Raw genomic sequence first — 26,232 nt, 5'->3', positions numbered from 1 at the left:
ACATAGTTATTGAACTTATTATAATTTTATAAAGGCCAAGACTTACAGCTTTTTAACTGCATTAATCAGACAAGTTGCAATGGAGAGAAAAGATTTTTTTCACGAAGGATACTAAACACCAACTAAGGAATTAGATTTCCCTGTTAATATGGCGTAATTTTCCATGTTAATATGGCGTTTTCTTTGCCATTCATGTTCCTCTCTGTTATTTTGTCACACAAAGTTCCAGAAATAATAGAACAATTAGAGATCACTGGCTGTTTGTAAAACTGACATAATGAAATATTAGCTAGTTAAATGAGGGTGTGGGATTTCCAGTGCATTTTAAGTATTTTCAAAGAAAATACACAGAATTGAATGAAAGATTATAAGGTTGCATACACTAGAATAAATTCACAATATTCCTCGTTAAAATGGAATCTAATTTTTCTGACATCTTCTGATCTCTAGAATGATGCCTAAAACTTACTATAGTTAAAATACAAAAGAAAACCTACAATACAAAGTAAAAAAACATAACCCATTATGTTCATATCTTATTACTTCCTTATCTACCAAAGGCCAAATTTCAATTTCCTGTTTCTGTTACCGTCAATGGTGCCATTGTATTTCCAGCTTTCAAACATTTAACCTTTGATTTTTTTTTTCCTTTGTAGTCTACTATCTTCCCAAAGGTTTCAATCCTTAATCCTTACTCCACTCCTCAATGACCCTAAGTTTCCATTCACTCTCTTATCAACTCCCCATTCTTCTGAATTTCAGGTATTTAATATATCTGAATTTCTTCAAAAGCCTTATAATTGGCTATCTTGCCAACAAACTCTTTCTTTCTGAGAGAGAAAATAGATATATCAACTTGCAAAACAGGCAAACTATACCAAACCAGGATATTTAACACAAACTATCTTAAGTCAAATTGTTATAACACAAGCTTATTCAGACCTATATATTCCTATACTATCATGACAAATAGAGACAATGGTAACTCCATATGGACACTTACTCCAAAGAAAAAATGAAGCTGTTTCAGCAACTCACCTATTTTACAAAATGTGATCAGTCTCTGCCTAGATCACATTTACAAACTACCTTAAAACCACCCCATGACCAATCCCAGTCCCCCAAATCCTGTAAGTATCCTTTTGAGGGGGTGGTGCAGGAGTGGCTGAGAGGAGATACCCCACGTCCAAGGTCAGGAGTGGCGGCCATGAGGAGATACCCCACGTCCAAGGTAGGGAACAGTGCTGTGCTTTGATGGAGCAGCCATGAAGAGATACCCCATGTCCAAGGTAAGAGAACCCCAAGTAAGACCATAGGCGCTGAGAGAGGGCATCAGAGGGCAGACAGACTGAAACCACAATCACAGAAAACTAGCCAATCTGATCACATGGACCACAGCCTTGTCTAACTCAATGAAACTAAGCTCTGCCGTGTGGGACCACCCAAGATGGACAGGTCATGGTGGAGAGGTCTGACAGAATGTGGTCCGCTGGAGAAGGGAATGGCAAACCACTTCAGTATTCTTGCCTTGAGAACCCCATGAACAGTGTGAAAAGGCAAAAAGATAGGACACTGAAAGATGAATTCCCCAGGTTGGTAGGTGCTCAATATGCTACTGGAGATCAGTAGAGAAATAACTCCAGAAAGAATGAAGGGATGGAGCCAAAGCAAAAACAATACCCAGTTGTGTATGTGACTGGTGATAGATGCAAGCTCTGATGCTGTAAAGAGCAATATTGCATAGGAACTTGGAATGTTAGGCCCATGAATCAAGGCACATTGGAAGTGGTCAAACAGGATATGGCAAGAGTGAATGTTGACATTCTAGGAATCAGAAAACTAATATGGACTGGAATGGGTGAATTTAACTCAGATGTCCATTATATCTACTACTGTGGGCAGGAATCCCTTAGAAGAAATGGAGTAGCCATCATAGTCAACAAAAGAGTTCGAAATGCAGTCCTTGGATGCAATCTCAAAAACAACAGAGTGATCTCTGTTGGTTTCCAAGGCAAACCATTCAATATCACAGTAATCCAAGTCTGTGCCCCCACCAGTAATGCTGAAGAAGCTGAAGTTGAACGGTTCTATGAAGACCTACAAGACTAGAACTAACACCAAAAAAGATGTCCTTTTCATTATAAGGGACTGGAATGCAAAGGTATGAAGTCAAGAAACACCTGGAGTAACAGGCAAATTCGGCCTTGGAGTACAGAATGAAGCAGGGCAAAGGCTAATAGACTTTTGCCAAGAGAACGCCCTGGTCATAGCAAACATCCTCTTCCAACAACACAAGAGAAAACTCTACACATGGCCAACATTGAAATCAGATTGATTATATTCTTTGCAGCCAAAGATGGAGAAGCTCTATACAGTCAGCAAAAACAAGACCAGGAGCTGACTGTGGCTCAGATCATGAACTCCTTGCCAAATTCAGACTTAAATTGAAGAAAGTGGGGAAAACCACTAGACCATTCAAGTATGACCTAAATCAAATCTCTTATGACTATACAGTGGAAGTGAGAAATAGATTCAAGGGACTAGATCTGATAGACAGAGTGCCTGATGAACTATGGACGGAGGTTCATGACATTGTACAGGAGACAAGGATCAAGACCATCCCCATGGAAAAGAAATGCAGAAAAGCAAAATGGCTGTCTGAGGAGGCCTTACAAATAGCAATGAAAAGAAGAGAAGTGAAAAGCACAGGAGAAAAGGAAAGATATACCCATTTGAATGCAGAGATCCAAAGAATAGCAAGGAGAGATAAGAAAGCCTTCCTCAGTATCAAAGAAATAGAAGAAAACAACAGAATGGGAAAGACTAGAGAGATCTCTTCAAGAAAATTAGAGATAACAAGGGAACATATCATGCAAAGATGGGCTCAATAAAGGACAGAAATGGTATGGACCTAACAGAAGCAGAAGGTATTAAGAAGAGGTGGCAAGAATACAAAGAATTGTACAAAAAAGATCTTCACGACCCAGATAATCACGATGGTGTGATCACTCACCTAGAGCCAGACATCCTGGAACATGAAGTCAAGTGGGCCTTAGGAAGCCTCACTATGAACAAAGCTAGTGGAGGTGATGGAATTCCAGCTGAGCTATTTCAAATCCTAAAAGATGATGCTGTGAAAATGCTGCACTCAATATGCCAGCAAATTTGGAAAACGCAGAACTCTATCAAGGTGATGTTCTCCCTTGTTCAGAAACTTTAATATACCCAGCTTTGTATGACTAGCAGGTTTCCCGGGTGGTCTCTGTACAAAGACCATGATAGTCATTAAAGTCCCCACCACACTTAGGTAAGACCCCATGCCACCAGTATTCTCATTTTGGTTACACTGCTCTTCACTGAGGTCTTCTGAGTCTCTGTGTTTGGGGAAGTTGTTATCTATGATGGTAAGTCCAGCATTTACATTAAGCTCTGATCCTTTTTTCTCCCTTGGCTGGATTCCAAATTCAACTTTTAAGTTTCCAGGAAAAGTATAACAAATGTTTAAATCGCTCAGAAGTTAAACTAAGGAAAGGAAGGGGAAAGAGCCCACAAATTTCTTCTTCTCTTGTACTCAATCAGTCAGTCAATTCAGTTGCTCAGTTGTGTCTGACTCTTTGCAACCCCATGGACTGCAGCACTCCAGGCTTCCCTGTTCATCACCAACTCCTGGAGCTTACTCTCTTATACTGCTCTCTTATACTGCTGTTGCTTTTTATCTGCTTCAAGCTTTGGGGACAGCTTTATTCCTGGGATCTTGAAAGGATCATTCAAAAAGCAAGAAAGCTCAGGACAAACAGGAAGATGGTTAAACTTTGAGCTATGGAAAAGTTCTGACAGATGCTGGTTTTCAGAAAATAAAGGTGGTTGGAGGATTTCATTGTAAGATTTGGGTGGGGCTGTTTAGAATCAGTGACACCGCGTTAGAGCTGGGAGCCTGTCCAGCCTGGAAGTCTCATTTTATAGACGGTGTGGGAGGAATACCAGAGAGGAGCAGCAGCATGCTCAAGATAACTTAGTGAAGTTACAAGTAGAGGGCTTCCCAGGTGGTGCTAGTGGAAAAGAACCCACCTGCCAATGCAGAAGACATGAGACATGGTTCAATCCCTGGGCCTGGAAGTTCCCCTGGAGAAGGAAATGGCAACCCACTACAGTATTCTTGCCTGGAGAATCCCATTGACAGAGGAGCCTGGTGGGCTACAGTTCCTTGAGGTCACAAAGAGTTGGACACGACTGAAGTGATGCAGCACACAATGATCCTTTTTTGTTGAGCTCTCAATGTTAGCTGAGATTTATTTTGTTTAGAAGGGGAGCGGAATATGCCACCTCCAAATGAACCTCTTTGGTACGTGGATTATTTTGAGCTGAAGGCTATCAAAACCTAGCAGAGTCAACAAAAACTTTTATGACTCCCTTGACTGCCTAAGAACTTAGATAGGGGACCTGGCCCAGAAAAAGAGCCCTTACCAGGAGAAAATTTTCACCTGAAAGACATACCTGTATGGCAGGGCAAACAACTGATTACAAAACATCTGCTCTTCTCATCTTCCCGTGAATTGCCCTTCTCCCCCTATGAAGTCGCAGGGCTTTTCCCTTCCTCAGCTCAGATTGGCAGACAAGCCTCAACTGCATGACTGCTTTTTGAGTTTCATATTTTTATGGATTCCTATATGTACAAGATTAATATTTTCTCCAGTAATCTGTCAATTTAGTTATTAGACCAGCCAAAGAACCTAGAACCATATATGGTAAGTTTTTGTGCTCCAGCTCAGTTCAGTATCTCAGTTGTGTCCGACTCTCTGTGATCCCACGGTCTGCAGCATGCCAGGCTTCCCTGTCCATCACCAGCTCCCAGAGTTTACCCAAACTCATGTCCATTGAGTCGGTGATGCCATCCAACCATCTCATCCTCTGTCGCCCCCTTCTCCTCCTGCCCTCAATCTTTCCCAGCATCAGAGTGTTTTCCAATGAGTCAGCTCTTTGTATCAGGTGGCCAAAGCACTGGAACTTCAGCTTCAGTCCTTCCAATGAATATTCAGGGTTGATTTCTTTTAGGATTGACTAGTTTGATCTCTTTGAGTCTCCAAGGGACTCTCCAGAATCTTCTCCAGCACCACAATTTGGAAGCATCAATTTTTCGATGCTCAGCCTACTTTATAGTTCAGCTCTCACATCCGTACACAACTACTGGAAAAACTAACTTTGACTAGATGGACCTTTGTCAGCAAAGTGATGAATCTCCTTTCTAATATGCTATCTAAGTTTGTCATAACTTTTCTTCCAAAGAGCAAGCGTCTTTTAATTTCATGGCTATAATCACTCTCTGGAGTGATTTTGGAGCCCAAGAAAATAAAGTCTGTCACTGTTTCCATTGCTTCCCCATCTATTTGCCATGAGGTGACAGGACAGGATGACATGATCTTCATTTTTTTGAATGCTGAGTTTTAAGCCAGCTTTCTCGCTCTCATCCAGAGGTTATTTAGTTCCTCTTCACTTTCTTCCATTTGAGTGGTATCTGAGGTTGTTGATATTTCTCCTGGCAATCTTGACTCTAGCTTGGGATTCATCCACCATGGCATTTCACATGATGTACTCTGTATTTAAGTTAAATAAGCAGGATGACAATATATAGCCTGGACATACTCCTTTCCCAATTTTGAACCAGTCCTTTGTTCTATGTCTGGTTCTAATTGTTGCTTCTTGACCTGCATACAGGTTTCTCAGGAGGCAGGTAAGGTGGTCTGGTATTCCCATCTTTTTAAGAATTTTCCACAGTTTATTGTGATCCCCACAGTCAAAGGCTTTAGTGTAGTGAATGAAGCAGAAGTAGATGTTTTTCTGGATGATCAGAGTACCTGCTCTTTGTTGCAAACTTCTATATAACCTGACCCCCCCCCCCCGCCTCCCCCTCCCCCCTACCTTGGAGCGGTTCTCTCAGGGTTACTTGAGACGATGTCTCCTGGGCTTGAAGTCCTAAAAATTCTCACCCAATAAAAGGTAACTCAATTGTGACTATTTTTTAAGTGGACAGTTTGAAAGCACTTTTAGAACAAAGGATGAATATTATTCTGAATATTCAGTGATTATCATTTTTATCGTTATGCATTGCTTCAAAATTAAATTTAAGTAAAAACCCAAAACATTTAAAACCTCTTTTGTTAAACCCTCAGGAGGAAGTTCTCTGTCTTATTTGTCTAAAAGAGAAATCACTTATTTTAAGAGACCTCCCTCTTTGTTTCTGTTCTTCAGAGATTTAATCCTATCGTCTTGATGGAATGTCAAGGGGCCCAAGACTGTTATAATGATTTACTCTCTCTCTTTTTAAAAATGTACTGAAATGGGTTTGTCTGCATCTAAGACTTTTCTCCTCTGTGCAAAGGGAAGATATTAGCCTTCTATAGGTCAGTAACTGTTTCCACATCCATTGCAAACAGCTCCCTTACATATCCTTTCTTCCTTTTTTCCTCTTTTGGAAAAATTAATTGATCAAAAGTCAATGACTTAGTGACTGAACAACAACAAAATACATTTAAAAATAGTTAACATGGTAAATGTTTTGTTATATGTATTTTATCATAATTAAAAATGAAAAAAAAAGTCACTTATGACCTTGGTAATAAACATTTTAGGGAAGAGTGATGCTTTCAAAAAACAGTAGAAACTAATATCACTTTGTAAAGCAAGTATACTCCAGCAAAAATTTAAGTAAATAATTAAACAACACATTAAAAAAAGGGGGGGTAGATCAAGAAGGAAGTATTCCACTCTTTATAGTAGGAAGGGAAAAGTGATGAGTGAGATTAGGCAATGGTGGAACATGAGGTTGTTGTTCACTCACTAAGTCATGTCAGACTCTTTGCAACCCCATGGACTACAGCATGCCAGTTTTCCTTCTCCTTCATTATTTCCCGGAGTCTACTCAAACTCGTCCATTGAGTCGATGATGCCATCCAGCCATCTCATCCTCTGTTGTCCCCTTCTCCTCCTGCTCCCAATCTTTCCCAGGATCAGCGTCTTTTCCAATGAGTAGGCTCTTCAAATCAGGTGGCCAGAGTATTGGAGCTTCAGCTTCAGCATCAGTTCTTGCAATGAATATTCAGGGTTGATTTCCTTGAGGATTGACTAGTTTGATCTCCTTGCTGTCCAAGGAATATGAGGTGTAAATATCCAAAGGAAGTTGTAAATGAAGGCTTACATTTACAAAAGAGGTTAAGATTAGGGCTTTAGATATGAGAAGTTGCCTGCACATATTTGGCATGAGAGGAAAAGTCTAAGGGAGAATCTGGAGGGAGTGGAGGACACGGCAGAGAACAGCATCTTAGGGGAATATTCCAAGTAGGGAATGGAGACAGGCATGATGAGGAAAAAAAGGAGTAGCTGTCAGGGCATCAAGAGAGAACTGTCATAGATCACTAGCAATGAAGTAGTTTCCAGGTGGTAGGTGAGGAATGTCTCTGATGTCAAATGACATATACATGGTAAGGAGGTTGAATATCAGAGCAGGTTTTGGAGGTTAGGAGGTGATGAGTGTACTCAGGAAAGCAGTTTTTGTACTAATGGGACACTAATGAGATTTGGGAGCTTGAGTAGAGAGTGGAGAGTACAGAAGGAAAGGAAGTATTGCTGATCTCTCTTTCAACATATCTAGTAGTGGATAGGACGTGACTATGCAGTAGCTCAATGAGGAAAAGTGGTGTTTAAATATAGGTTCTCTTGTGACAGTGGTAATCTTTGTCTATTTGGATGTAGGAGGATGAGCCACTAGAGAGAAAACAGAGAACCCAGAAGACACAGGAAATAATTTAGAAATCAAAGTTCTGAGGAAGGTGAGAAAAAGTAGGCTTAAAAGTAGAAGTATTGTTCTTAGGAAGGAGAAATACCTCTTCCTTTTAGATTGAAAGAAAGGAATATAGCTAAAGGAATGGGGAAATTTTTTAGGTAATGAGACGGGAAGAAGAGGAACCCCTCATAGTGCTCAGTTTCACAAATATATTTATTTTTAAGCTTCACTTTTCCCCGCAAAGGTAGTGAGATCATCTGCCAAGAGTTGAAAGCAGGGCTGCTGCTGAGGTTTGAAGACGGGGTAGAAGGTATGAATGAACTATCATATTGGATCTGGAAGAATGTGCTAGAAAACCAACAAGACAGTTACATCAGAATTACTGAACAACTTTAAGTTTCAGGTTGTCACTAAATGGCAGTAATTTGTAGTTGTTCAGGTAATCATAGTTCTATGAATTTTATTCAGTACTGTTTTTCTGCTTGGGAACAAAAATGGAGAAAGTGGAGAAAGGAGTCATTCACTTTGGGTATCACCATAGTAAGCAAAGGGATAAATTGAAGGAGTGAAGCTATCTGAAGTGTTAGAGAGGGCAACTTCAAAGTGGTGAGTCATGGTCTTTAATTTGGACAAGAAATAAAGTGTGGCTAGAAGAAAGTAGAGGAATATTTAACCTGATAGGTTTCAGAGACTGCCATTAAAAAGTTGGGGAAATGAAATTTAAGGAATTGGGAAGCATTGTGGAATAGTAGAAAAAGGTCATTACAGCGAAAGATTTAGGTGTGAAACCAGGCTTAATCACTTAAGACAAAATATATGATGTTGGGTAAGTTGCTTTGTTTTTGAGCTTCAATTTTCTGTTACATAAAATGAAGGATAGTTATATTAACCTCATAGTGTTGCTTTAATCATAAAGCACATGGCAGTACTGGTCATAGTAGACACTCAACTTCTTATTCTTTCTCTTATTGGTGGGGACAAAGATTTCAAAGATTCTATTTTTATAACAACAGCTGCTTGTGGCAGCCCCCAAAGAACAGTATAGGGAGATTTTAGATAGACCGGCACTGGCGACCCACTCCAGTACTCTTGCCTGGAAAATCCCATGGACAGAGGAGCCTGGTAGGCTGCAGTCTATGGGGTCACACAGAGTCGGACACGACTGATGCGACTTCACTTTCACTATGTGTCTAAAGTGTAAACTTGTTTGTACAAACACCTGTTATTAGAGTGGCCAAGAGATTTATAAATGATGGAATAAAATAAATAGTGGGCATAAATACACCTAGTTCTGTGTGTATGTGCATGAGAGAGAGAGAAAGAGAGAGAGGGCTGCAGAGAGGGAGGGAGAGACAGGGAAGGAGGTGGGGGAGAGAATGAATAAAAATGAATGAATGAGTTATGGAATATGGCTGAAGGTGACTGAAATTAGATGAAAACTCACCATCTCTGGAAGGAATAACTATTGCTAGTACTTTGGTAACTAGGTAACAATCATACAGTCTTGATTTCTTGAAGCTAATGGCAGCTGGCAGACTGTTATCCAGTTTAAAGATCTGTAAGTTACCATCGACAGTTTCAAGGGAAACAATATATTTTATGAAATGGAGAGATGATGTCATCAAGAGTCAAAATTAGAAAATAAAACTTGGAAATATAAAGGTTGGGGAAAGAGGAAGAAGGGACAGCTGTCTAAGTGTAAAAGTTACACCTCTGATCTTCTATTTATACTGATTTCCTAGGTGACCTTATGCAGTCTCATGATTTTAAATACTATATTTATATACATGTACTATTTTTAAATACTATATATATACGCTAATAACTTCCAAATATGTACCTTTAATTCTAACCTTTCTCCTAAGCTCCAGACTAATAATGTTTAATTGCCTACTCTTAATTCTCATAAGTATCTCAAACTTAACATTTCTAAAGAAGAAGCCCTGATTTCTGCTGCCTAATGTCTTATCAGGGTAAATGATAACTCTCCTTAGGTCAGTTATCAAAGCTCAGGTCAAAACCTTAGAGTTCATCTTGACTTTTCACTTTCTCTTATCTTCTACTTTGAATTCTCTGGTAAATCTTGTTTGCTGATTTTACCTTCAAAATATATTCTGGATCTGATTACTTCTCACCATCTCCACTATCATTCTGGTCCAAATCTCTTGCTGGAGTACTCCACAGCCTTTCAACGGTCCTCTTGGCCTTTCACCTTTTCCCTCCCATATGCCAAATCATTCATATAGAAGACAGAGTAAGCATTTGCAAATTTAAGATATTTTATGTTCCACTTCCTCAAAACTGTCTATTTAGAATAAAAGGATCTTGTTTCTGTTACCTCTCCAACTTCATATCCTTTCACTTTGCTACCTTCCCTCTATTCTTCAGCCACATTGGCTTCATTGCTGTTCCTCAAACATGATAAGCATGCACCATACTCCAAGGCCTTTGTGTTTGTCATCCCCTCTGCTTGGAACACAATTCTAGTCACATAGCATATACCTTCAATGTCTTCATATTTCCACTCTGATTTCCCTCATCACTGAGGCCTAATTAGTCTTTGTAAAACACAGGACTCTATCTGTCTGCCAGTCAGGTCCAGACATGAAAATCAAAACTCCTTTAGCTTTTTCAAATGGAGAGAGTGGGAAAAGAGAGGATTTAATGCATGGGATTGGTTATAAGTGTGTTGCCAAGTTGGAGAAACAAAAGCAGAAAAGTGTATCACTAAAGATCAGTAACTGCCAGAGTCACCACCATCCCCGGGGCTGCTGGAGGAGAGAGATGCTACTGAGTTGAGGAGATTCTACTGCTGCTGCCTTTTTTCCACCTTCTAATATCATGTTAATGCATCCCAATGGCAAAACCTACCTGGATCACAGGGAAAGAGAGCCTGAGAAATTGTGTTTTCAGGCTTCTAGTTTTATTGTATCAGGGAGAGAATAAAAGGGTTGATATGGAATAAGTTTCAATAGATTATATTGAATATAATTACATTATTCAATAGAATTGAATATAATGAATAATTGATTATATTGAATACAATTATTATATACCTGGCATATACCTCTTCTACTAGCATTCTTTATCATCTTACTCTGCTTTAAAAATTCATACAATTTACCACTATTTGTTTATTGACTACCTCCCTCCTCCCATCAGAACATAAATTCTATAAGAGCAGGGGCTTTATCTGTCTTGTTTGCTGCTGTCATCTCCAGTAGTCAGAATAGTACCTGGCATCAGTATGATAGCATACTGAGAGAGGAGGGGCCGTAAGAGTGACTGCCTCAGTGGAAAGGAATATTTTATCACTGACATTGTTTAGAATTGCCAGTGCATGCTGATAATAAAGAACAGAATGACTTGTAGTTACTTTTACTACTGTTTTCTAATTTTCTGCAGACAGTGCATTCTTTTACGTGAGGTTAAAGATTAACAAAATCCTTTCTCCATCTCTAAGGACAAATTTGAACTTGGGTTAACTTTCTAGCTCAGATTCTCCGAAATTTGACAAAGAAAAAGGTCAACTTGTTAGTAGACAGCGTTTCTTATGGTAAAAATGGTCTCTGAATAGTAACTTGCGTATGGAATAGAAGGGATTACAAGTGAATCCATAACGGAAAGCCAGGCTTTGGGCTTCCATGAATGTGGTGACATTTGAAACTGGGCATTTCCTTGTAGGGACTCTGGAAACTGCCTAAGATTGTTATAAGAAATACTGATTTCTATGTAGGGCATGGTGCTTTTATGCTGATGGCTCTCATACTCTCCTAGTAGAACTCTTGTTCCTTGTACCTAAAATGTTACTTGAAGAACAAAGAGAACAGTTGGATGGCTGTGTGAAGTACTAAGATGACTGGTCCCACTGAAGAAAGCCTGATGCTCCCCTCCTGAATGCTGAGTTTCCTTTTTAATATCTCAGGAAACTGGTTCAAGGTATAGATTATTCATATCTTGTAAGTCTGATGTTTAGTTAAGAGAACCTCTGGTGGGTATTTCAGCATGTAACCGATGCTCAACAAACATTTATTGAGCAAATACATGAGGTTGGAAATGTATTACCACAATTATTTAATTACTGGATGCTATTACTTAAATTTTAACATGCACAGTTTGTCAAAATTAATAAATGTCTACACCAGCTATTCTGTGTGAGTTATAGTTTGCAACTCTGGCTTCCCAATTTTAAAATAATTCCTTTATCCTGAATAAGCTCACGGAGTCACAAAATACAGAGCAGGTTCTGAGTGAGTCTACATAGACATCTTGTATGGCATTCTTTGGGTTGCCTAAGGCTACTGTTCTGCTTATCAATATACCACACTGGATTCAAGAGGTGGCATTTGTGAAGCCATACATATCAGGAGAAGTCAGAACTAATACTTAAGTGGAGCTTGTGCTGTGAGTGAGTAAATTATAGACTTGTCACATTAATATACAAATGTAATTACTTTTGGCCTCTTTGAAATAAATGAATAATTTTTTTATTATTGTTTTCTGGCTATCTGAGGATCTCAAGCCTTCATGAGAGATACTATGCTTTATTTATCTCTTTTATCTCTAGTTTCCAGTATAGTGTCTGGCATAGAAGTACTCAATAAAAACTATATGGTGACAGAGAGTCATAAATTTAATAACAGCTAACTTTGGATGGAAGTAGGGAGGAATGTTGGAGCTTCCCTGGTAGCTCAGCTGATAAGGAATCTGCCTGCAATGCAGGAGACCCCAGCTCGATTCCTGGGTTGGGAAGATACCCTGGAGGAGGGCATGGCAACCCATACCAGTATTCTTGCTGGGAGAATCCCCATGGACAGAGGAGCCTGATGGGCTAGTCCATGGTGTTGCAAAGAGTTGAACACGACTGAGCAACTAAGCACAGCACAGGGAGGAATGTCAAACTACACAGAACTAGAGATCTTGGAATTTAAAAGCATTATTCCCTTGGAAAACCATGTAAGCACAGCAGGCCAGAAAACGTAGGGAAAGAGAGTCACACAGGATCTAGCAAAGCCTCTTCAAAGATAATCAAGTCTATGGGGGCAGGGAACTAAAACTACAAAATCTTTAAATCCTACCATGTATGTACCATCTCTAGTCTCATCCTGTCACTATTCCCTACTACTAATAAATAGTTTTAATAAAGAGTATAAAAGGTCGCTTACAAAATACTGCCAATGTACTCTGGGGGAGTAACTGAGAATCCAGACCTACAAAGTCATTAGGAGGAAAACAAAAAATGTAGCTTAAACAAAGATGCCTAATAAATAGTTGTCTATTAGTTTGCTCATTCTACCTAGCTTTCCTAAACCCCATGAAGTCACTTAGATGCACAAAGCATATACATAAATCTCAAATAAGAACAGTTCATTAAGTCAATCAGTTGAACAGAAATTTCTTTCTGATGCTAAACATAGTGTTGGTTGATCCTAAAGACAGAAAATCGTCACTGTGTAGATGAACTGAAAAGAACGTTTCTTTTGGGTCAGTCAATAGTTTCAGGGAATGACTAGTACACCTATACTGGGAAGTAAACAGATGTAGAATGCTGATTTATCTCTCCATTATCAAAACAAAATATTCTTTTCTTCTATTCTTTCCAAAAGAGCTATAAGGGCAATAGACCCTTGAAAATGTCCATTTCCAAGTCTAAGAAATGAAAAACAATGGTAGCAAATGGCTTATTTTCAGAACGTTAGAGATTAAAAGAGAGATTAAAAAAAATCCTATAAATCTTTTTAAAAATAGTATAAGATCTTAAGGAATAACTTGAAAAAAATCTCAGTAGTTTCTGATTCTGCTTTTAGGCTTTGAATTTCCAGCAGATTCACTTTTCAGTATTCCTAGTTTGGCCTTATAGCCTCCAATTGAAGTTCTGTATAACCTAAGCAAAGAGGGAACAGAAAGTTTTTCAAAAGTTCTCAGATTACTGACTAAATTTTCCTTCCTAAATTAGAACTGAAATGACATTTTGACATATTCTGAACAGCATACCACTAGAGATGCTATCTTTAGAGAGAAAAATGATTTTCAAATCCTTCCTGGTGACTAAAGATCACATGGAATGTTAAGCAAGAAAAAGGGCTAGCCATGGTGTCCCAATTCACTGAATTACTTCTCACACAGAGGTGGCCCATCATCTCAGCAGCAGAGCAGGCATGATTCACCATACCAGTAGCCTAAGTACTAGGTTTGCACAGGTGAATATCTACAGCTAGCAGTCAACATTCTTTGTTTATATGTACTGAGTGTGTGGAAAGCCATTGGTTGTAATATTTCATTCTAGTAAATGGAAGGGGACACTTCTTAATATATAATTTCTAGTTCTTCCTTTTCATCTTCTGTACTTGAACTATCCCGAGGCCAATTTATTATTCCCTTGTTATAGAAATGTGGTAAGATCTATAATCCTTAATATTCTATTCATAATATAGAACACAGAATGTCAGAAATGCTTTTCTCTGAAAGTCCCACGACCCCCTTCCCTTGCCCAAACCTGCCCCTCCCCCTGCCTTTTTTACCTCGTTCCCTGTTGACATGACTGCAACCACTGGAAACTTATTAACTTCCACCTCTGTAACACCTACAGTTGCCAGAAGACCAATCTCTGAGGGGCCCATGTGGGTTCCTTTGGCCAAAACGCATTCCCCTCTTTTAATGTCATGGCCAATGGGTCTGAAAATCAAAGCAGAACCGTAAGCAGTATGACTAAGAACAATATTTTCTCAACTCAGAGGGAAACTTTAGTGTCAGAGAAAGAGGACACTCAAAGGGGAAAAGGGGAAATGAGGCATGGAACAGAGTACTAAAATGAAGAGATTTTAAAAACTCTATGCTTTTTTAATTAAAAAAATTTAAATCACACAATGGAAGACAGAAATAGATTTGTATCCATTGCTGTTAAACAGGAATATGCTACTTTATGTTTGAAAATTATTTTACAAATTGCTTTGTACACATTATAGTCAAAAACACCAACTGCAAACTTTCTTTGGTGTAAGGCAGGCATTTATATGAAAATATCTAGTGCCATTCCAGAGCTTGTTACCATTGTGGTGAAGAGAATAATGCTAATGAGGTTACAGCCATGGAGATAATTTCCATCAGATCACTTAGACTAGTCTAGTTCTGTGGCCACCCCATTCACTTTGTCCCCATAGGAGCGGAAGAAGTGTAGCTTTGTTACAAAATGTTGAGTAAATTAGGACTAATGGAATCAGGGCAAACATATTCAATCATGAGAAAAATCATCTGAAGGATACACACTACTTATAATAAGACAGTAGTCTCAACTTTGTATATAAAGAGTAGCACATTATTCCATTATTATTGGTAGTTGAGGAGGGGCTTTCAGCTAATTATATAAATACTCAATTTTGAAAGTATCTGTGTTAGTATCAAATTCTCAGTTACCTAGGGGTAAGGATGGGAAATTCTGGATTATCTAGAAATAGGATCAACTATGGATTATGCAGGTTCATGACTCTGCCTCCTTCTCATGTTGCTCTTGAATAAATCATTTGCCTTTACTAACTTCATAAAAAAGTAGGTAGGGCAGACATGGGATATATAATTTAGAAAGATTATTTTTCTACTGGTTAAAATCCCTGAAAGCTAATGGTTAATTGAGCTGTGAATTTATATTAGCCATGCTCTCCTGAGTTCATGATCATGGTAGAAACAAAAGTTGGCTATACATTCTATGTGTTATGAACTTACCTGATATCCTGGCCTGGCCGAGCTTGCACCAGAATTCGTACTTCAAGCTCCTCAGTGCCCTATGGTAACAGCAAGTCATGTAATTTCAAACAGAGCAATCTGACTGAATTTTGATCAATAGAATTTAGCTATTCAGATGCTTTCAATATCAGATAGGCTCAGAATATATAAAGATACAGAGGAACAGGAAATCCTTTGTGAAATCCTTTGAACATGATGAATTTCTACTATAGGTTCCTGAAATATCAGGCTTGATCCCAAAGAATAAGGAAACATTTTCACTGATTCTCATACTTTTAAAAAATGTCCCAATTCAAATATTGACTCATACTTTGTAAATCGCATTCTCAAGGAAAAACATATATATATATACAGAGAGAGAGAGAGACCTCTACCCTAATAGATACAGTGAATGTATGTGGAGGTAACTATTCTGTTCCCATAAATCATGGGTTCAATACTATGCCAAGATTCCTGAATATCTGTAGAAATTTCAGTGAGGGACTTACAGTTTGCCTGGTAGTAGATTTCTATAAATTAATGGTGATCATAATTTTTACATTTATGAACTGTGACTAATATTGTGATATTGGAACTGTGTCTTGTCATCTGGCAGAGCATGTTCTGGATTTCAATGCTCTGCTGGCTTCCTTGATGCCAATAAATTTGTTGGGCAGTTTTAACAGCAGGACAATGTGACCTGTATGCCAAAAGTTGAATTTTATAAGCCTTACTTGTGGGAAGTAAGCACTTGTAGGTGATAAAAAGGAAAATCCTCAAATGACAAAAAGAGGGTATGTTTCAGCATGGCCAAATTTTACTATATACTCAGTCTGGGAGAATATATTTTGTCATTTATTCTTGTATTAAAAAATACAAGATATCTTAAGCTTCTTCACAAAACAAAATCAGTAAACCCTCCACTGAAACTTTTATTCCTGACTGATTCTCTGGATTCAATAACTGCCAGTAGTTTCAGTGAGATAAAGGCCTACTTAGAACAGAGTCCTTTCTTTTAGGAAATAGAGGGGGAACTGACATAAATTTAATGTTTCCTGACTGAAATTTGGTGGCACAGATTTTCCTGAACTATAGAAAACCAGAGCTGAAAGGGCCATTTGGTTTAAATGCTTAGCTTAGTGAAGTATTCAAGAACTTGCCCAAGTGTTCTTTGTTAAATTCTTCTCTATTAAAATTTTCACATTTTATCATAAGCTCATCTTGATAGCAAATTTCTCAGCTAGATGGTAGGACAACAGTTAATATCATTGCTCTTTTATCTTGAGGTAGTTTCTTTCCTTGCTTGCAAATGCAACTTCTTGGCTCAAATGTGGTTCAAATTCTGCTGTAATCCCAGTAATGGTCATAAAAACAATTTCTATAATAAAAGGTTTTCAAGCCTAAGGCAACTCCTTATTCACTATACACTACAATGTAAGGTCCTAACATAAAAAAATTGGGCTAATCTCATAAACATTGCAGAAAACGGGCATGACTTATAATATTGCCACAGGAATGAAGCCATAAGACCTGGTAACGACGTACATCATCGGATTCCCTGATAAGTTCAGTATCTTCCACTTGTACTACTGCATCAGCACCACAGGGGATTGGAGCACCTGTTGTAACCCGCATGACTTGTCCTGGCATTACTGTCTGAGTTGGCTGGAAATAGAAACACACAAGAAAGAGCTGATACTTTGCTCCTGCCAAGGAAACTCTTGCAGATGTAACAGTTTTTGAAACAAACTATAAAAGGAAGATCCCCTGGAGAAGGGAATGGCTACCCATTGCAGTATTCTCGCTTGGAGAATCCCATGGACAGAGAAACCTGGTGGGCTGCAGTCTACAGGGTCACGAAGAGCCGGACATGATTGAGCGACTAACACTTTCTTTTTTTTTCACTTTCATAAAAGGAGAGTCTTATAGTCTTATTCATTTTGGGAAAATATAATAAAAGTCAAACAGGTACACTCACACCAAAGAGGTTTTCACTTGACTTAAGGTGATGACTATCAGATGTTTTTCTTGGTGCCCTGCTTTCTTTTTGAAGAACTGCCACTTATATTTGCCACTACTGTCTCTCACTCAGTGTGAATTTTCTTAATATATGTAAAGTGATATGAGAGTCTTTAAAAAAATGCCATGCAATATGATTTTTATGAATGACAATTATGAAAAACCAGCATGTTGATCATTTGCTGAAGTTCCAATGTTTGGGAAATATAGTACTTTATTAACCAACATTTTGGTTAAATAAAGGCAAACCAGAAAAATTTTAACTATTGTTCTTGAAAATCTTTATAAAATATATTAGTGTACGATGCAATTAATAATAAAAGTCTAGCAAATATAATTATATAATCTAAAAAACCTGTACATTTTAAAATGGTTAAGATGGTACATTTTATGTTACACACTTTTTACCACATTAAAAAAAAAAGGAATGATTAAGGAAAACTATCCTTCCACTAAATACACAATCAAAGTAAAACTGGAAATTCATTTGTTAGAAAAGCCTTTAGAAGCTTATTTCTATAATGTTATTTCTGTAGATAATGTAACCAATAGCTAATATTTGTGGAATACTCAGTCTATGCTAGGCTTAGTGTTAAGTGCATTATTATGTTTCAGAATATGAGCTCTATAAAGACAGAAATTTGTTTCATTTTCTGTTTGCCTCTTTAGATCACATCATCATTTTCTATCCTGTGCTGTGGCATAGAGGCTGATCTCTGCCAATTGTTTCAACCAGGTTCCCATAGCACTGGCTTCTGGTTAAGTTCAATCCGTGGGAGGGCCCAACAAGAGACTCACTGGAGAAAACCCTGATGCGGGGAAAGACCAAGGGCAGGAAGAGAAGCGGGTTGGAGAGGACGAAATGGCTGGATGGCATCACTGACTCAATGGACATGAGTTTGAGCAAATGCTGTGAGATAGAAAGACAGGGAAGACTGGCATGCTGCAGTCCGTGGGGTTGTAAAAACTTGGACAGATGTACTGATTGAACAACGAGACTAGAGGGTAGGAGAGAGAGAGAAGTACAATTTTTATTCCCTGTGCTCTTTCCCTGCTGGGTTGCAGTTTGATGATGGCTATGTCATATCTAATAGCACTGATGCCACAATTCCTATTAGGTGGCCGTCTCCCATAGCTATCAATCTCCCCAGGTCCAGGTACCACTATCTCTTTGCCCCTTCAGACCTAAAGGTGGGAATGAAATCCTACTGTTGCTAGCACCTGAATGTTTCACATTCCTTTGTTCAGTTCAGTTCAGTCGCTCAGTCGTGTCTGACTCTTTGCGACCCCATGAATTGCAGCACGCCAGGCCTCTCTGTCCATCACCAACTCCCGGAGTCTACCCAAACCCATGTCCATTGAGTCGGTGATGCCATCCAACCATCTCATCCTCTGTCGTCCCCTTCTCCTCCTGCCCCCAGTCCTACCCAGCATTAGGGTCTTTTCCAATGAGTCAACTCTTCGCATGAGGTGGCCAAAGTATTGGAGTTTCAGCTTCAACATCAGTCCTTCCAATGAACACCCAGGATTGATCTCTTTTAGGATGGATTGATTGGATCTCCTTTAATTCTGTCTATATCTTCAGTAGAGTACTTGCATTCATCTTTAATCACTCCCTTTGCAGACATATTTATTGCTCTATCACCCCAAAGCCTAGAGAGTATCTGGCACAAAGTGGCAGTCAATAAATATTTCCAGAATGAATGAATAAGCATGCATGATCTCATTATCATAACAACTACACGAAGCATGTAATCCTTCTTGGCTTACAATTCCAGTGATCTCATTAATTTTTTCCAACAAGTCACTGGAGAATGATTCTTGAGATCAGATCTGGCATTGAGCTACATACTTTATATCCTCTTATTCTGATATTTGAATAAGAGACATTTCAGGTTTATTCAGAAATATTATATTCTAATGTAAACAAATGTTCAAACTACTGCACAACTGCACTCATCTCACACGCTAGCAAAGTAATGCTCAAAATTCTCCAAGCTAGGCTTCAACAGTATGTGAACTAAAAACTTCCAGATGTTCAAGCTGGATTTACAAAAAGCAGAGGAACCAGAGATCAAATTGCCAGCATCTGCTGGATCATAGAAAAAGCAACAGAGTTCCAAAAAAACACCTACTTCTGCTTCATTGACTATGCTAAAGCCTTTGTGTGGATCACAAAAAAACTGTGGAAAATTCTTAAAGAAATGGGAATACCAGACCACCTTACCTGCCTCCTGAGAAACCTGTATGCAGGTCAAGAAGCAACAGTTAGAAATGGACATGGAACAATGAACTGGTTCCAAATTGGGAAAGGAGTACATGAAGGCTGTGTACTGTCACTCTGCTTATTCAGCTTATATGCAGAGCACATCTTGTGAAATGCTGGATGGATGAAGCACCAAATGGAATCAAGATTGCCAGGAGAAATATCAATAACATCAGATATGCAGATAACACTACTCTTATGATAGAAAGTAAAGAGGAACTGAAGAGCCTCTTGATGAAAGTGAAAGAGGAGAGTGAAAAAGCTGGTTTAAAATTCAACATTCAAAAAACGAAGATCATGGGATCTGGTCCCATCACTTCACGGCAAATAGATGGGGAAACAATGGAAACAGTGACAGACTTTATTTTGCTGGGCTCCAAAATCACTGCATATGGTGACTGCAGCCATGAAATTAAAAGATGCTTGCTCCTTGGAAGAAAAGCAATGACAAAACTGAAAACTGAAACTCTCTCAATAGTGTCCAACTCTTTGAGTCCCCATGGACTATACAGTCCATGGAATTCTCCAGGACAGAATACTGGATTGGGTGGCTGTTCCCTTTTCCAGGGGATCTTCCCAACCCAGGTGTTGAACCCAGGTCTCCTGCATCGCAGGCGGATTCTTTACCAGATGAGCTACCAGGGTTTGTCTGACAAACCTAGACAGCATATTAAAAAGCAGACATTATTTTGCCAACAAAGGTCCATATAGTCAAAGGTATGGTTTTTGCAGTAGTCACGTATGGATGTGAGAGTTGGACCATAAAGGAGGCTGAGTGCCGAAGAATTGATGCTTTTGAACTGTGATTTTGGAGAAGACTCTTGAGAGTCCCTTGGACTGCAAGGAGATCAAACCAGTCAATCCGAAAGGAAATCAATCCTGAATGTTCATTGGAAGGACTGATGCTGAAGTTTAAGCTCCAATACTTTGGCCACCTGATGTGAAGTGCTGACTCATTAGAAAAGACCCTGATGCTGGGAAAGACTGAAGGCAGGAGAAGAAGGGGACAACAGAGGAGGAGAAGGGGATGATAGAGGATGAGATGGTTAGATGGCATCACCAACTTGACACGAATTGGAGCAAGCTCCTGGAGATGGTGAAGGACAGGAAAATCTGGTGTGCTGCAGTCCACGGGGTCGCAAAGAGTTGGACATGACTGAGTGACTGAACAACAACAATACTGTAATTTTCTACCAAGATAATGCATAAAACTAAAACAAAAAAAAGCTTAGGGCCCAATGCATTAATTTGTTTTTTCAGCAACAGATACTGCTTATTATCTGGTACATTTTTTAATTCACTAAACATGACCATTTTGCAGCGTAGTGATTATTTTATGAAAAGCGTGAATGTTTTGATATATTTGTTTTTTAGTAGAGGTACGTGTTAATGTCAAAACTATCTTATGAGCTTGTGCAATTAAAATATTTAATACAGACTTAAAGACTTTTTCCTGCTGCAAGTGCCTTTTTGGGAAAGTGAATCCCAAAGTGAGTTACAGGTAGTTGCTTCTTAAGCTGAAGTGTGTTAGCCTGCAGGCTGCCTCAGTTTAGTCTGGATAAATGTACCATACTATGCAAATTTACTTTAAGTTTTACTGTGGTTATACCTGTAACTTTCTCTACTTCTTGGCTTAAACTAAGTCTTAAGAAGTGTTTTTTGGGAAAGACTAGAGAACTCTTCAAGAAAATTAGAGATACCAAAGGAACATTTCATGCAAAGATAGGCTCGATGAAGGACAGAAATGGTATGGACCTAACAGAAGCAGAAGGTATTAAGAAGAGGTGGCAAGAATACACAGAAGAACTGTACAAAAAAGATCTTCATGACCCAGATAATCACGATGGTGTGATCACTCACCTAGAGCCAGACATCCTGGAATGTGAAGTCAAGTGGGCCTTAGAAAGCATCACTACGAACAAAGCTAGTGGAGGTGATGGAATTCCAGTTGAGCTATTTCAAATCCTGAAAGATGATGTTGTGAAAGTGCTGCACTCGATATGCCAGCAAATTGGGAAAACTCAGCAGTGGCCACAGGACTGGAAGAGGTCAGTCTTCGTTCCAATCCCAAAGAAAGGCAATGCCAAAGAATGCTCAAACTACCGCACAATTGCACTCATCTCACATGCTAGTAAAGTAATGCTCAAAATTCTTCAAGCCAGGCTTCAGCAATACGTGAACTGTGAAATTCCGGATATTCAAGCTGGTTTTAGAAAAGGCAGAGGAACCAGAGATCAAATTGCCAATATCCGCTGGATTATCGAAAAAGCAAGAGAGTTCCAGAAAAACATCTATTTCTGCTTTATTGACTATGCCAAAGCCTTTGACTGTGTGGATCACAATAAACTGTGGAAAATTCTGAAAGAGATGGGAATACCAGACCATCTGACCTGTCTCTTGAGAAACCTGTATGCAGGTCAGGAAGCAACAGTTAGAATGGGACATGGAACAACAGACTGGTTCCAAATAGGAAAAGGAGTACGTCAAGGCTGTATATTATCACCCTGCTTATTTAACTTATATGCAGAGTACATCAAGAGAAACGCTGGGCTGGAAGAAACACAAGGTGGAATCAAGATTGCCGGGAGAAATATCAATAACCTCAGATATGCGGATGACACCACCCTTACGGCAGAAAGTGAAGAACTAAAGAGCCTCTTGATGAAGGTGAAGGAGGAGAGTGAAAAAGTTGGCTTAAAGCTCAACATTCAGAAAACTAAGATCATGGCATCTGGTCCCATCACTTCATGGGAAATAGATGGGGAAACAGTGGAAACAGTGTCAGACTTTATTTTTTTGGGCTCCAAAATCACTGCTGATGGTGACTGCAGCCATGAAATTAAAAGACGCTTACTCCTTGGAAGGAAGGTTATGGCCAACCTAGATAGCATATTTAAAAGCAGAGACATTACTTTGCCAACAAAAGTCCGTCTAGTCAAGGCTATGGTTTTTCCAGTGGTCATGTATGGATGTGATAGTTGGACCATAAAGAAAGCTGAGCACCAAAGAATTGATGCTTTTGAACTGTGATGTTGGAGAAGACTCTTGAGAGTCCCTTGGACTGCAAGGGGATCCAACCAGTCCATCCTAAAGGAGATCAGTCCTGGGTGTCCATTGGAAGGACTGATGTTGAAGCTGAAACTCCAATATTTTGGCCACCTGATACAAAGAGCTGACTCAGTGGAAAAGACCCTGATGCTGGGAAAGATTGAGGGCAGGAGGAGAAGGGGATGACAGAGGATGAGATGGTTGGATGGCATCACTGACTCAATGGACATGGGTTTGGGTTGACTCCGGGAGTTGGTGATCGACAGGGAGGCCTGGTGTGCTGCGGTTCATGGAGTTGCAAAGAGTCAGACACGACTGAGTGACTGAACTGATACTGAATGCTAATCAACAGGACCAAATGGTAAGTGACTAAGATCAAGTATTTTGTACACCAATAAACCATGTTGAAAATAAAGTGGATGCAGTGGCACCCTAGCTCTCAAGCATATGTACTTTCAATAAGTGAGCAATTTGGCTTTTGCAAGATCTCTGAGATTGCTTTAAAGTGTGTATGTGTATGATACATCCATTATAGATAAAATATATCCCAGGTAATTTGAGGAAAAACCCTGTTTTCTTGTATAGTGTTGATCTTTTTTCCCTATCATACTTTTATGAGAACTTTCAAGAACCTAGCAATTTTTAAATTTCACAACTTTTCCTGTGCTTCTAGTTTTCAGTTGGAAGTCATAACTAGTAATACAGTTTAAGGGTCCATAAGGTTCTTAACAATCTACTACCTATGCCTAAGTATACTAGGCTGTGACTGCCACAAACACTACTAGGTCTTGACTTACACTATTCTCTCTGCTTGGGATGGTCCTTTTTCATTTCTGTTTTTGTAAAAACTCTCTTATGCCCAGCTCCAAAGTCATCTTCCTAACCGTTCTAGGACAAAATGCTTAACCTCTCTATTGTTTTCCACAGCACATGACTGACAGCATCAGTTTAACACTTAATATATTGTATTATATTTAGTTGTTTATACTCTGTCTCTGCCACTAGATATAAACTGTTCAGAGTATTAATCATGTATTAATCTACTTTATATCCCTACAACCTAGCAGAGTGCTTGGTACAAACTGCAGGTATGCTTGATAAATGTTGGATAGACTCAACTGAGGATCAGAGAAGTATTCCTTGAATAATTACTACTTTGGAGTTTTGTTAAAAAATGGATGCTTTAGATGTCCATTGTTGATGGATATCTATACCAAGAGGTCAAGTAAGTTATGAGATCACAATGTAAGTTATTTATAAAAAAAAGGGGACCCAAGACTAGTTGTTCTTTTTGTCAGGAAAACAGTCATGAAGACGGAAATCAGCCTGTGTATAGCATGGACAGGGATCTAATTACTGTAGTGCTAGGCTCAGATTCAGAGCTCTGTACACATACTCCTTGGTAGAGGTGAGGGAGCTAGGGTTGCCACCATTAGCATCATCTGCTCCTGTATACTTCCTAAACTCCTCTCTATCTTTAGTACATATGGGAGGACATGCTAAGGCGTGGGACATAGCTTTTGCTCAACTGCTCTATTTATTATTTCCTCCTTTATTTTTATACAATGCTTATGAGTACTTGGTGACAGCAGAAAAGTGTGCTGGTCTTTCTCTGATTCTAGTCAATAAGGAAAGAGCTGTTTTAATCAACTTTCACAGTTCACTAGATTAACATATGCTCTCTATTTCCCACTGTACAAAATGATGCCTACAGTATACTCTAAGTTTGAAACTGTTAGACACTTGTAAACTACTGGTCTAAGATGCAAACTGTTTGTTCCCAAACTTGTTTGTACCAGTTTGTGGCACTAGCTGCTACTGAATCAAGTTATTTAAGTAAATATTCCATAAACAAATGATATACGAGGGTAAAAAGAGTTCTATTTTTCCTGAAAAAATTAAGCTAAACCTTTGGAACATCTCATTTAAAAAAGTCTGCTAAAAAAGAACTCCTGTCAAATTAGGTGTAGGTGAAACAACTGTAAAAAGTACTGTAAAAATATAATAAAAATCTAGAAGGAGTCTATACTTAGACACCGTGCAAAAGTCCTTAAATCTTCTTCCACTTTAAAGAAACCAACACTGGAAATCCCATATAATGCCTTGTGGGTACAATAGAAACTCAAATAGTAGATACTTATTAAAAGAAAAGCCTTGGCTCTCCATCAGATTAATGACAAATAAATGTTCATTTATTTAATTTAAATTTATATTTATTTTAAAAGACAATTTGCCACTTGTAACTTATTTCCAATCAAATGACCAATTACTAGTATCAAAAGCAGTAAGAGGACTTCTATTGTACGTCCACCATGGCCCATTAGTACTTCATTTTTTTTTTTTAGTACTTCATTTCTTAATAGAAATATATGTATACCTGTACTCTGGTTAGCTCCCTAATGAGTAAAATTAATCAAAATGATTAGCAAGAAAGATTAAATAATTTGCTTCTTCTAAGTTTTCCTCTTTGTAACACGAGTTGGGGAAAAGTCTGAGAAAACCACTTAGAAATTATAGCTCTATTAATAACATTAATGTTTATACTAGAAGAAAGATTTATCCAATCACAGGGCTGGAAAATGCTTGTGGGGCATGTCTGTGAGATATACTAATAACACTATGTTCACGCTGCATATGACTAGATGCAGGTTCTTTCAGTTAAGAAAGAATTCATTTGATTCTTTCTCAGGGGAATCATCATTTCATTTCTTTGATGACCCATTTAATCCTTCTCTAAGATTTCCATAAAAACAATGGCAGAAGTTTAGGATTAGACTCTGAAAGTCCATGAAACTAAAATCTTTAGGGCCTTTTTCAGGCCTATGAATCTCACCTGTTCACCAGCTTGGGATTCTCCAATGATGAAACGATCTCCTGGGCCATCAGCAGCTGTGAGATGAACACAACCAAGAATAATCATCAGAATGCACCTATGGCAAGGAATAAGAACCTAGTCTTGGAATTCTAAAAGTTGACTCAAATGATTAGGTAAGGCTTCAGGAAACTGGAACACTTTTCTGATCTCCTAGTTTAGAAAAAAGTTTTGTTACTATAATACTAGTTAGATAGTTGGTATACACAACTTACAAGTACCAACAGAAGTGGTTCTAAATGTGCCTTTTCCTGGTGTCTCTGGAGACAGTCTTCTTCTTGTTCCATAATTTCCACTCTTGCACTTTTAAACAGGAAGTTCTTTTAGTCTATCCTCCTAAATAAAAGGGTATGTATGTGTGATGTGTGTGTACACACTCGCAGAGACTTATACATGAATTAGGAAGAACATCTATTCTTCATTTGATGCTTGAAGGAAATGAGTTACAGAATGAAGTAACTCAGGTAGAAAGGTACCTTTAACAAGTGATAGTGATAGAGCTAGGATTTGAAAAACTCACACCCTGAATTT

At 38.7% G+C, this 26,232-nt stretch overlaps 1 protein-coding gene across 19 annotated transcripts in view; it reads right to left on the bottom strand.

The window, feature by feature from the left end:
- GPHN (gephyrin) overlaps window positions 1-26,232 on the bottom strand; it is a 525,210-nt gene that overhangs the window by 49,032 nt on the left and 449,946 nt on the right. For 16 of the 19 annotated variants that reach the window (XM_081513386.1, XM_081513387.1, XM_081513388.1 and 13 more), the window contains 4 exons: window positions 25,663-25,718; window positions 17,042-17,161; window positions 15,497-15,555; window positions 14,299-14,452 (listed from right to left, as the gene is read on the bottom strand). In XM_081513386.1, the coding sequence (XP_081369512.1) occupies window positions 14,299-14,452; window positions 15,497-15,555; window positions 17,042-17,161; window positions 25,663-25,718 (389 nt within the window). Of the gene's footprint in view, window positions 1-14,298; window positions 14,453-15,496; window positions 15,556-17,026; window positions 17,162-25,662; window positions 25,719-26,232 lie in introns of all 19 variants that reach the window. The other 3 variants (XM_081513369.1, XM_081513371.1, XM_081513381.1) reach the window with 1 other exon arrangement.

The sequence above is a fragment of the Giraffa tippelskirchi genome, chromosome 7 (genome assembly GCF_054371585.1).
Source record: "Giraffa tippelskirchi isolate mGirTip1 chromosome 7, T2T-mGirTip1v1.2.pri, whole genome shotgun sequence".
NCBI classification, from domain to species: Eukaryota; Metazoa; Chordata; class Mammalia; order Artiodactyla; family Giraffidae; genus Giraffa; species Giraffa tippelskirchi.
Note: the sequence above shows the minus strand (reverse complement) of the source record. Positions and strands in the feature narration are given on the sequence as shown.